Source organism: Amblyraja radiata, chromosome 5 (genome assembly GCF_010909765.2).
Source record: "Amblyraja radiata isolate CabotCenter1 chromosome 5, sAmbRad1.1.pri, whole genome shotgun sequence".
NCBI classification, from domain to species: Eukaryota; Metazoa; Chordata; class Chondrichthyes; order Rajiformes; family Rajidae; genus Amblyraja; species Amblyraja radiata.
The window spans coordinates 54,016,560-54,029,269 of NC_045960.1; the positions used below are offsets into that span (position 1 = coordinate 54,016,560).

Consider the following 12,710-nt stretch of genomic DNA (forward strand, 5'->3'; position numbering starts at 1 on the left):
CCCGTTGATGAGGGGGTTAACCGACAGCCACTGGATAAGGTGAGATGCAGCTGACCGTCCCCGACCCGTCGGGGAACGGGTTCCTCGGGAGTTGGAACAGAGTTGAGCTGGAGTTAGTGCTTCTTCTCCGTGCTGGCTGTAAGCCTGGTGCCGCCACTGCTCCGGGCCGGTGTCCCGTCACCCCGGACATCTCCGGGGTGTACAGAGTCTGAGGAGTATGATGATGCTACTGATTATGATATGCCAATGAACCAGCTAGCAACTGATCTTCTCCATAAAGACTTGGTCTATTGCTTGAAATTATAATTTATTTACCCATCTGTTACGGACTTACAGCATATAATACAATAATATTAAAATTCTGATCTTGAGAATATCACATTTTGGAATTTTCAAGGCAGTCTGGGTGTTTATTACTATTTCCGTCACAACGGTCAATTTTGTAATTAGCTACAATTAGGTAATTAACTAATTATATGCTTTAATTTCAGGTCATCCAAGTAAGGTTTTATATTTGTTTCAGAATGCTTCAATCTATAATAACTGAAAATTTCATTCAGTTCTCTTAATTTTTAAGAAAGTTATGGCCTTTTGACCGTCCTCGATCACAGCTTTTGTGTTAAGTCAATGGAAAAGCAATAGGGAACAAGATGCTAATTTCCAAGTATGAAAATGGCCATAACCTTTTTAATACTGAGGATACGAAAGTGAATTAGGTGTCAAATTAAACTTATTTTTATGCTTTATCGGATGGGATAAATTGCAGACTTGATTTTTAAAATCTCAACATTTTGTAACATTGCTATACGATCTGCTCAACCAAGGAGAAAATCTCAAATCATAGCGTGATCGTTATTATAGAAATACACAGAAATCTTTTGTTAACAAAAATGATTTACTTTATGTTGCATTTACAAAAAATATGAATACAGTTCATGTATTTGAAAGCACTGGTGAAATAAAGATTTACTCAGTAGAAATGCTACAATAACACACAGCAGGTTCTTGTGGATCATGTATACATTTATGCAAATAAAAATAAATACTTCAATTTTGCTCAATAGAATTCAATAAGTTAATGCTCAAATGTAACATTCAACACATCTATTCTTATTTGGTAAAATGTTCCTAATATTTAGATGAATTACAGTTGTTTGCAATATTTCAGTGTCATAAAAATCAAAAGTCAAAAAAGTAACAGAACCAAAACGTATCCATTTCTGTTTGTCCAATGAAGAATGATTTGATTCCTTCAGATTTTCGGCTTGAATAGAAACCATTATCTTCTTTAACATGATACATTAAAATATTTGTCCAGGTAACTACAATGTCCTAAGTTTAACAGAAACATCAATCATATTTTAAAATCAAGTCTTGAGGAAAAATTATTGCAAAGATTCCATGTCTTATACCTAACCTGATACCTCCGTGTTCTCTCAGATGCTAATTAATTCTTCTTATTGGATTTCTAGAATTGAGACACAAACAGTGTTAGTCAGAACATAAAGTTACCATAAGGCAGAAAATCATATTAGCACATTCTTGACCCCAGATGTGATTCTCCAGAAACGACTAGAGCAGGTAGGAAAAGGCAATGGGGACACGGTGTGGAATATAGAATAATCAGTTGAAAGGGGACACTGGTGAGGCTGCGGTTGGGGAATTTTCAACAAACTTTCTCTGCAAATTTTTTGTAAATGTTAAGGAAATGTATATTTAAGATTTTCTGCTCTGTAAACAACTGCTGAGGATTCCAAATTCCTTGCACCTGTACTGACTGCATCAAGAATGTATAACTCACGGTGAACCAAAATTTGACCAAAAATGGTAACTGAAATTTTATCGGAAGGTGTTGAGTGCCCCAGTGTCAGAGCTGGAACTTTCACTCAGACTATGAGATGGAAAGGGAATCATAAAATATTTGAACCCTGCAATATTGTCAATCCTGAAATAGATCTTCATTTAAAAGACAAACTTTTCATCTTGACCCATGCTGTGACAGTGCCATCATTGTAAAATGCCACTGCAAATATACTATAACACGGCGACTTCTGGAAACATTTGTTAACAAGTTATAGACTGCTGACAAATGAATAAAAAACTTTTCTCCTTCACAGCATTTTGTTGTGCCGACTGGACACCAAAGTTTGCAACACGGGACATATTGAATGGAGATTGTAAAATCAAAAGGGAAGGTTGAGTTAATCAAATTATCATGGGTGTGACCTTTGGATTATAAATAAAGAATGCTCAGATTGAGAAGGGCAGCTGCAGTTAAGGTATAAAGCTGTAAGATACATTGTGCATGGAGTCAGGCAGAATAATCTGAGTGGTCTTAATGAAGTCAATCTGAAGCCATCTAGAATTAGTGAATAAGTAATGTTGAGAGTTAAAAGAGTATCTTACAAGGCACAATGCAAATAAATTTGACCATCTGTAGGGAGAGGATGACAAAAAGCTGCAATTAAGGCAAATAATGTAAGGCACAGCATAGAGGACCTATTACAGTACAATAATTTGCAATGCTTTATATCATAGCTTTGATAATTTCACGTAACACCATATGCAATATTGCTTGTAGTGTTTGTAATTATATAATTATTTTGTGTAATTTGATAGGGGTTTAACAGAATTGCCTGTTGCACAGCTCTGTGAATCTTAGGTCATTTTCCTTATTGAATGGATTCAGACCAAACTTAAATTTTAAAACCCTGTAATTTAAGGAGCTATTACTAAATTTAGCAATACCTTACAAGTCTCCACACCACCCCCCTTCCCTCACCCCATTTTCAGCCATTGTGTTTTCCCCAAGGTGCTGCACCTCCCCCCTTTCCCTCTCTGCCTCCTTTTACACACAAGATGCTTTGTGCTGAGAATGAAGTACTCAGGCATCATCTCAAACATTTCCATTCTCGAGTTAGTTAGAAATCTTTATGACTGCTAACAAGTTTTGAACAATCATTCATCTTGAGACCATTATTTTGTTTGTCACCGATAAAGCATTAAACAACTTCTATCCTCAAGACCACGAAAGGTGGAATGGTTATAACCACTGGCCACATCAATTACTGCCCACACAACCCCAGGATTGTCTAACTTAAATAACAACCTGCATAGATCAATCTCCCCAATGTGCAAAGTAATAACAAGTGAGTGACCAACAGTTTTGACACCTACAACACCTACAGCGGCAAATGTGACGTTGGCATTGATCAATTGGATCGTAATTTTCTGTAAGACGGTATCTAAAACTTCTGCACTTGCATTTGTAAGTTTAGGTGTTTATGCTGCAGACAGCCTGAAGAGCACTCCAATAACATTGTAGTATGTATCTGGATGTCCAACCAGTCTCACTTGGTCTCCACACTAACTTGTATAATCCTTCTGTCCACTCCACTCCTCAACCCGCTCTGCAATTTAAAACATGATTGATTTCTAATTTTTCTTAGTTCTGATGAGAGATCCTTGTCCTACAACATTGGCTCTTTTCTTCTCTACAGATACTGCCTGATCTGCTGAATGGATCCAGCATTTTCTGTTTTAACTTCAGATTTCCAACATCTACAGTTTTTTGGGGACATTATGGAATATCTATGTCATGCCTAAGCAGGGTAAACCATCTGAAAAGAATATTAAAACCTGTCAGAATAATAATATTAATTACAGTAATTGAAACATATAGAATAGTGAAAAGTTTGGATAGAGTGGAGAGGATGTTTCCACTAGCGGGAGAGTCTAGGACTAGAGGTCATACACTCAGAATTAAAGACATTCTTTCACGAAGGAGATGAGGATAAATTTATTTAGTGAGTCTGTGGAAGGCTGTGGAGGCCAAGTCAGTGGATATTTTTAAGGTAGAGATAGATTGATTCTTGATTGGTACATGATTGAATGGCAGAGTAAACTTGACAGACCGAATGGCCTAATTCCACTGCTATCCCTTATGAGCGTATGACTTACACTTCAAATGACAAACACTTAGACATGAGTTTAATATATATCTTCTGCTCAAATGCATGCCAATCAATGCCTTGTCGTGGTGCAGCTATCAAGATTATTTACAGGCCATTGCAATGCAACCCAAACTGCAACTTCTGAACATCCATGTTCATCTGCCTTTCACATCAACTTACAGTACCATTTACACAATAAAAACTAGGAGACACAAAGAACTGCAAATGCTGGTTTACAAAAAAACAAAGCGCTGAGTAACTCAAGTGGGTCAGGCAGCATGTCTGGAACAGATGGGCAGGTGATGATTCGGGTCGGGCCCCCCTCCTTAGACTGATTATGGTAGAGGGGTAAGCATCAAAGTAGGCATAATTTGGAGGAGATTATGCAGTGGAGCAGTAAAATAACAACAGGAGGAACTGCAGATATTGGTTTACAAAAACAAAACACAAAGTGCTGGAGGAACAGGAAATAGGAAATACAATACCTCTATTTTTCTTGCAATTTTCCTTGCTTAGATGTTAATTTTCATTTAGCTGTTTTCTTAAATCTTCAATTTCATTTTCATTAATATATTCATAGTCATGTTTGTCAGAGAAATCCAAGTTTTCAACATCCATAGCAAGGCTTGTGGCTGAAAAAAGATTTTTGCATCGTTTTCAAAGATGACATGAATGGATAATGAAGCATGTGACAGATACTGTAAGTTTCAAATTACATCAACACTTTGCAGCCTACTAATTATAAAGTTGCTTCCACACAATATTTACTCTTTTAATGTAGGCATAATTTGGCTATTGAACAGCAGTTCTCAAACTTTCCAACCTAGGGTTCACCGATAGTATTTCATTCATTTTTTCCTATCCCTTTACTTTTGTATTTTCTTTCTTCCATTTCTTACTCTGCGCTTCCTTCAGCTTGTTCCTGCAACATTATTTCAACTTCCTGTGGAATGAATAGGACGTTTGCCAAAGGAGAGGGTAAATCAATGTGCCCGTGGAGATTTGAACAGGGAGATAGTGGGCAGCAAATGATTGACCCAGCAAGCTAGAGCTCTTTAAAGAGCTTACAGAAATGAAAGGCAGCAGGTTACACTTAGGCTAATCACAAAGTGGACCAGAGTTCTCTAGAAGTGAAACAACAGTGCAAGTTGTACAAATGTGTAAGTTTGTATAACAGATGATCGCATTTAGTGATACAAATTCATCCTCGGACTCGTATATTAAATGTGGACTGTAGTAGTTGCTACATGTTGTGTTCTGCTACTGAAAATCAGTTCCACTGAAATAAGAGAACCAAATTCTAGAAACAGAGTACAACGTATAGAAACTGTTGTATTCTGCATTGAGCACAACATCACATTTCTATTCCATTGCTTAACAAATAATACATGGCTGTGCCACAATCTTATATCAAATATTCACAACTATTCATCACATTATAAACAACTACAGCGCAGCCTTTCTACAAAAGTTTTTAAAAAGTTGCTCAAAATCTTTGAAATTGCTGCCCCTGCTGATTTTTTCACTACCCAAAGAATTAAGAATTATCGGGGTCGCTGAAAGATTTTGAACATTTCAAAATCCAGCAGTGACAAAATAAAATGCTGCGACACTTGAGGAGACACCGCGCGTCAATACGTTGTCACGCCGCAATTTTTTCGGTGACCTGATACGTCAGTCAATGATGCCGACAGTCGCCGAAAAATCGCCAAGTGTGACAGGCCCTTAAGAGAAATCTTTAAATAGGTATGCAATAAAGATAGTTACAGTATACTCAATTGACATAGTGCTCATTACCAACAAGTTTAAGAGACCGAGCAATGGTTGACCAGTTAAATATTGAACCAGCTGATTAAGGTGTATTTGTCTTCACTGACATGGTTCTTCTGTGAATGTACTTTGGCTGCTTTAGATTTAAATCAGATTTCTACCTTCACACGTCAGATCTTCAAAAGTCAAGAATTGTTCACTAGAGTCACTGAGTCAGTTTTGTAGAATAAATGTGGGATTAACTCATGGATGACAGCTCTGTGGTATATAAATTCAGGTGAAATTCAAATGAAACTAAAATGCAGAAAACGTTGTACAATTTGATCACACCACTTTCAGATAGAAACTGGATAGAACAGGGCTCCCACCTACCTTTGGGATGCATTGTGAATGTCCTTACTGTATGTGACATTTGTTGCTGGAAAACAAGCACTAAATAATACTATGTGGCAGTGCAACTATTGGTAAACTAAACAGCATTGCTCAAGGGAATAATGAAAAGTAACAACTGACAATGGGTGATTTTGCTGTAATGATTATTACTGTCTCACAAGACATATTATCATGCTGATATATAAAATGAGAGTACAATGATAGTATAATTAGAATATGTTATTCTTTGCCCTGACCATATTCAAATTTCTAACAGTTTAATTACTAAAGAAAATCCATTGTGAGATTCAGTGCTCACAGATGCCTAAAACACAACTGATTGTTTATGATTTTTCTGAAATTGTAAGATAAAACACAATTTCACGAATTTAATGGAATATCACATATAATGGAAAGACCTTAAATATTATGCCCAGAGCAGTTCAAAACTATTTGTTTTAATGTTACAAATAAGGCTTTCATTTTACGCCACAGGAATAAACAGCAATTACAGTGCATGAAGATTCAATACCTTTAAGAAACATTTGTGGAATTTCACTGAGTTTCTGTTGCATCAAAATTAGGCATCTACTGATTGATTTCCATATTCAGTTAGCCTGGACTGGCCATAGCTGAGATTGTGGTTTCACTTAATAAATGTAGCACAATTCATGTAATGTGGCACTACCACAAAAGACGATGTACTCAGAAGGACAGAAACCAAAAGCTGGACCTAAATTCTAGATTTGAGTTCATGCGATAGTGTGCATTTCAAAAAATTAATCTAGTGAGTTCTGACTCTTGAAGATTCCAGAAAGTGTAGTTGTAATTTAACATTGATAAAAAATACAATTAGAAAATACAAACCATTGAGTAGCATTGTGTCTGTTGAGGGTGCACCGGGTTCGGTTCTTTCTTTCACAAGTTCCGTAATTATGGTAGGAGGAATATTCTCTGGTCTTGCAGTGGCATCAAGGATGATTTTTGGACACTTTCCTTTGTTTCTTAGCATTCCTGTTGGTGAATTCTAATTCAAAAATAAAAGGCAATGGGAAGCAGTACAAAAAAAAAATCACCTTCCAGCATTTAATACTGATATGAAGCTTAAGCCCTGAAGTACTTTTGTTAGGTCAGCTTTTTCAATGCTCTCTCTGGAAAGGTCCTGGGTTTTCCCAACACAAAATAGAATAACCTCAGGGCTGCCAACTCTCACGCTTTGAGCGTGAGACTCACGCCCTCAAGCAAACTCTCACGCCCTCACGCTCATCAGAAATTTCTCACACTCAGTCCGCGGGTGTTGGAGAGCCGGGGCTGTGGGAGGGATGGGAGCAGAACCAGCGGCCGGAACAGATGCGGGGAGCCGGGACGGACGAGTGTTTGCCGGGGCCAGTGTGTCGCTCGCTGCAGCTCTGGCCATGGAGCACTCCGGACAGTGCATGTCCCGGGCGCCGGGGGCGTTGTGCCGCTGCCGCTGCCGCGAGAGTCTCTGTGCCGAAGGGACAGACTCTCAAAGGGAGGTGGAGAGAGAGAGAGGGGAAGGAGACAGGGAGATAGTGGGGAGAGAGAGAGGGGGGTGAGAGGAGAGAGAGGGGAGAGACAGGGGGGGGGCGTGAATGGAGAGAGAGAAGAGGGAGAGGGGGGGTAGGAGAGAGGGGAGAGGGAGGTAGGGGAGAGAGAGGTGGGAGAGGGGGGGAAGTGAGAGAGGGGTGAGAGGGAAGAAAGAGGGAAGAGAGAGAGGGGGTGGAGAGGGAGGAGAGGGTAGGAGAGAATGGGAGAGAGAAGGGGAAGAGAGAGGGGTGGTAACAGAAAGGGGGAAGAGGGGGAAAGAGAGAAACGGGGAAAGAGAGAGATAGGGGGGCAAAGAAAAAGAGATAGAGACAGAGGAGAAAGAGAGGGGAGAGAGGGCAAGGGGAAGAGTGAGGTAGGAGGGAGAAATGGGGAAGAGAGGAGGAGAGAGGGGGGAAGAGAGAGGTGAGAGGAGAGACAGGGAGAGAGGGGAAAGAGAGAGGGGAGAGTGTGTGGAGAAGGAGAGAGAGGGAGGGAGATAGAGAGGGAGGGAGAAAGAGGTTGGGGGGAAGCGAGGGGGAGAGAGAGGGGGAGAGAGAAGAGGGGGAGAGAGAGAAGAAAGAGAGGGAGAGAGAGAGAGGGGAGAGAGAGTTAGGGGAAAGAGAGGGGAGAGAGTTAGGGGAAAGAGTTAGGGGAAAGAGAGGGGAGAGGGGGGAGAGAGAGAGGAGAGAGGTGACAAGAGAGAGGGGGAGGAGTAAGGTGGGAGGGAGAGAGGGGGGAGAGAGGGGGGGAGAGAGAAGAGAGGGAAGGGGAGAGAGTGAGAGGGGGAGACAGGGGAGAGAGAGGGGGTGAGAGGAGAGACAGAGAGGGAGAGAGGAGAGAGAGAGGGGAAAGCGAGGGGGAGGGGAGAGATAGAGGGGGAGAGAGAGAGGGGGGTTGAGAGGAGAGAGAGCGGAAGAGAGGGGGGAGAGAGAGAGTCTCTGTGTCAAATTTGCCCAGGTGACCGGCATGGATCAGGCTGCGGCTCGGTGCATCCTGGAGGACAACCAGTGGCTGCTGGAAGTAAGTACCAAGCACTGGGTAGAAACGGTGGAAGGTAGTGGACTTCAAATGGGGGTGGTTGGAGAAAGCATCCTGCTTGCCTGCTAGATTTTCACTTACTGTAACTGCAGGAAAAATGTTCCCGATGTTGGGGGCGTTCAGAACCATGGGTCAAAGTTTAAGAATAAAGGGGGGGGGGGCAGTTAGGACTGTGATGAGGACAAACTTTCTTCACGTAGAGAGTTGTGAATCTGTGGAACTCTCTGCCACAGAAGGCAGTGCAGGCCAATTCACTGGATGTTTTCAAGAGAGAGTTACATTTAGTTCTTGGGGCTAACAACATCAAGGGATATGGGGAAAAAACAGGAAAGGTACTGATTTTAGATGAATTGCCATGATCATATTGAATAGCAGTGCTGGCTCGAAGGGCCGAATGGCCTATTCCTGCACCTCTTTTCTATGTTTCTATGCTTGAGTATATGGCAATATAACTCGATCACTTGATTTTGAAGCATTCATGCATGGTGGAGGTATAATGTAGTCATAGAGTGATACAGTGTGAAAACAGGCCCTTCGGCACAACTTGCCCACACCCGCCAACATGTCCCAGCTACACTACCTGCTTTTGGTTCATATCCCTCCAAACCTGTCCTATCCATGTATCAGTCTAACTTTTTCTTAAATGTTGGGATGGTCCCTGCCTCAACTATCTCCTCTGGCAGCTTGTTCCATACACCCATCAACCTTTGTGTGGATAAAGTTACCCCTTAAAAAGTTACCTCTTAAAAATACTTCATACAAAAAACATTGAAATCATACTTCTACAGTGCACTAAAACATGATTTTAATACATCAAATTTCAAAAAGTTCCTACCTTTCTTCCACACCCTCTCCCCACTCGGTTGCTCCACTCCCTCACCGGGTACCCCCAAGGCCAGTGATCGCAAAGCCTCCCCCCTTTCAAAAACGCTCCAATCCAATTTAAAGCATATATATTGCATTCAAGTGTAAGTTATAAGACTCGCTACAGTATGCACCATATTGCACAATTTCAAGCTGAAAAATGCAAATGTTCCGCACCCCCCCGGTCGTGATGCTCCCTCGGGCTTGGTCTCTCGCAAATTTCTCACTCCCAACTCTCACCCAATGTTGGCAGCCCTGTAACCTTCACATCTGTTCTTGATAATGTCCTTCAAAATCTCTGTCCTTAAATAACCAATTTAACAAAACTATACCACCAGCTATATGTAAGACCTCTCTTACCACATCTTCACAAGCACACTTCTAGAAATGGTTTCCAGGCCTTTCATTCCTTAGACACATTAGTCTCTTGCAAGCTGTGCTACTTTCATTGACATTCTGGGTGAGCTGACAAGATGATGCACTTGCGATCTTCCTGCTCAGCTACACAATGGACTGTAGCACATCTCTTTCACTAGAAAAATCACCTTACCTTCGGAGATTTAGGAGGGTCCTGTTTCCTCTGAGGTGGAAGCAGCCTTATGGTTGCTATCGATGATATAGGTGATTGAGGTTTTTTTGGAGGACGGGGTGGAGGAAGCAAAGTGGAGTTTTCATATCTCCGAAGCATGTAATACAAGTCTTCACTGATCTCTTCCACAATATTTTTGGGTGCTGGACATGAAACATATTGATCTAGTCCTTCCATTATCTGAACGGACATGATTACTCTTTTAACTGGAATCTTGAAGCATTCTGATGGATTGTCCAACAGACTGATCAGCAGGCAAGGATCTGTGATTTGCTCTTCAATTCGTAATGAGGGCAAGGCTGCTAAATTGTCATTGATTGACAAATCTCTTATGGATACTTTAACATTAAAGGGAAGGCTAAATTCATTACAAATGTCTGAAATATCATACTGCTTTTTATCATGAATGACTTCGACAAAGCTCCCTGCCATATATGTTGGAAGAATGACTTGTTCATAATCTTTTTCCACAATTCTTTCACAAACCACTGCTTCAATTAGACATTTCTCTCCTTCACGATTGACTTCAATACTCTGGCAATGATGAACAAGAAATTGGTCTCCAAAGTAAACATTGGCAAACTCTGCATATTCAGAAGCAAAGCTTTTGGTTGCAATGACATGCAAAGGATCATTGTTTTTAATGGCAAGCACCAAGTCATATACAGTTGGGAACTCTCTTGGTCTTCTCTTAAATCGACCCTTATAGCTTTTGGGGATTAAAAAATGCTTTTTATTTAAATCACTTCTGTTCTCAGAGGCAATTATTGTGTTGGAAAAGTCTCTATTGTGAATAACTATTTGTTTTCCTACATTAAGTGAGTTGTAAATATGCTGGTGGTCAGGCCACTCGATTATTTCAGCCAACAGGGGGAAGTCTTCAATCGGTCTGTTAAAAATATCAATTAAAGATAATGGTTGTACAAACGAACTGAGGTCATATGTTTCTGTTATATCTTTAACCTCAACATCTAGGTAGGATGGTATCCGTACTATATCCTTTTGGACTGTAGAAACAAAATACGGAAAAGCAAATTAGTAATTTTCTTCACTAATGCATACACAGAACATAGAACAGTACAGCACATGAACAGGCTCTTCAGCCCATAATGTCTAAATTGGTCAGAAATTAGAGGATAACCCAACTACCATTAGAGAGGGGCCTGACAGATCCTTTTTCATGTTGACATATTGCTGATGACACCTTCCCGAAAATCAACCATCGGACAGCTTGAGTGAGGTTGAAAACACTTTTGACATGCAGACTGTGGTTTTCTGACATCTGTATGATGTTATGCTATTTCAGAGACACCCAGACTGACTAGAGACCAGAATCAACTTCAGCAGTTACAGGCAGTCCCTCGCTTATAACAGGGATCAGTTCCTGAGAACTTTTCATTACTAGAACTATCCTTAAGTTGGAAATCACCAATGACAATGTGGGAGAGGATCACAGGATCCGCAGGATCCGCTGTGACGGGAGGGCGAGTAAACATAGAAACATAGAAAATAGGTGCAGGAGTAGGCCATTCGGCCCTTCGAGCCTGCACCACCATTCAATATGATCATGGCTGATCATCCAACTCAGTATCCTGTACCTGCCTTCTCTCCATATCCCTGATCCCTTTAGCCACAAGGGCCACATCTAACTCCCTCTTAAATATAGCCAATAAACTGGCCTCAACTACCTTCTGCGGGAGAGAATTCCACAGATTCACCACTCTCTGTGTGAAAAAAGTTTTCCTCATCTCGGTCCTAAAAGATTTCCCCTTTATCCTTAAACTGTGACCCCTTGTTCTGGACCGGCCAACCGGCCTCACTGACTCTGTGACAGAGTGACGAGTCTATTCAGAACTCCCAGCTCTGCTTGGTTTGACCCAGACCACAATTGTTGCTGTTCGAAGAGGTGGGTGGGGAGAGAAGGCACACAGGAATGCCACGTTCCCACCCAGCAGAAGATGTCTACAACTCCGCAGTAGTCAGCAAATCCATCCCCGTCCTTCCGGCCGGTCTCTCAAATGCTCGTTTGCATATACAGGGTTTTTGTGAATTTACTGTTTGTAACCAGGAGGACTATCCATACTAAAGAATGGCCCAGAGTTATTTACTGTGGGATTATAAAGAGCAGGTTTTTCACTCAGGACTCAACAATACAACCTGAGCTGATGGCGAAGCTGCATTGGGATAGTCAACGCTACAATTAAAATTACTGCTTAATAGCTCTTCTTAACAGCTGGCCTTGGATGAAAATGTGAATTTTACAAATTCATTTGTGGGTAAAATTATTGTGATTGTGAATGATGGAAATTATTTTGGAATTAGTGGAAATTAGTGGTTGGCATGGATCTGGTGGAGCGAAGGGACTATTTGTGTTGTATAACTATGATTCCACAAGAGTGGAAGAGAACTTTTTTTCTGCATGAGTATTCTGGTTATTAATTTCTTGATTTTTTATTTGTTATAAATGATCTATGTGTATAGTGTTTACAGGCCTCAATTGCTGCGACAAGTAGGAATCTCATTGTTCTGTTGTCGGTACATATGATAATTAAACACTCAACTCTTGTACGGAATGG

General features: G+C 40.8%; 1 protein-coding gene across 1 annotated transcript in view; it reads right to left on the reverse strand.

Moving 5' to 3' along the window:
- Positions 1-876: 876 nt before the first annotated feature.
- themis (thymocyte selection associated) overlaps positions 877-12,710 on the reverse strand; it is a 54,520-nt gene continuing 42,686 nt past the window's right edge. The window contains exons 4-7 of the mRNA XM_033021228.1: positions 10,096-11,141; positions 6,963-7,122; positions 4,439-4,585; positions 877-1,468 (exon numbers count right to left, since the gene is read on the reverse strand). Of these exons, the coding sequence (XP_032877119.1) occupies positions 4,473-4,585; positions 6,963-7,122; positions 10,096-11,141 (1,319 nt within the window). The 3' untranslated portion in view covers positions 877-1,468; positions 4,439-4,472. The remainder of the gene's footprint in view (positions 1,469-4,438; positions 4,586-6,962; positions 7,123-10,095; positions 11,142-12,710) is intronic.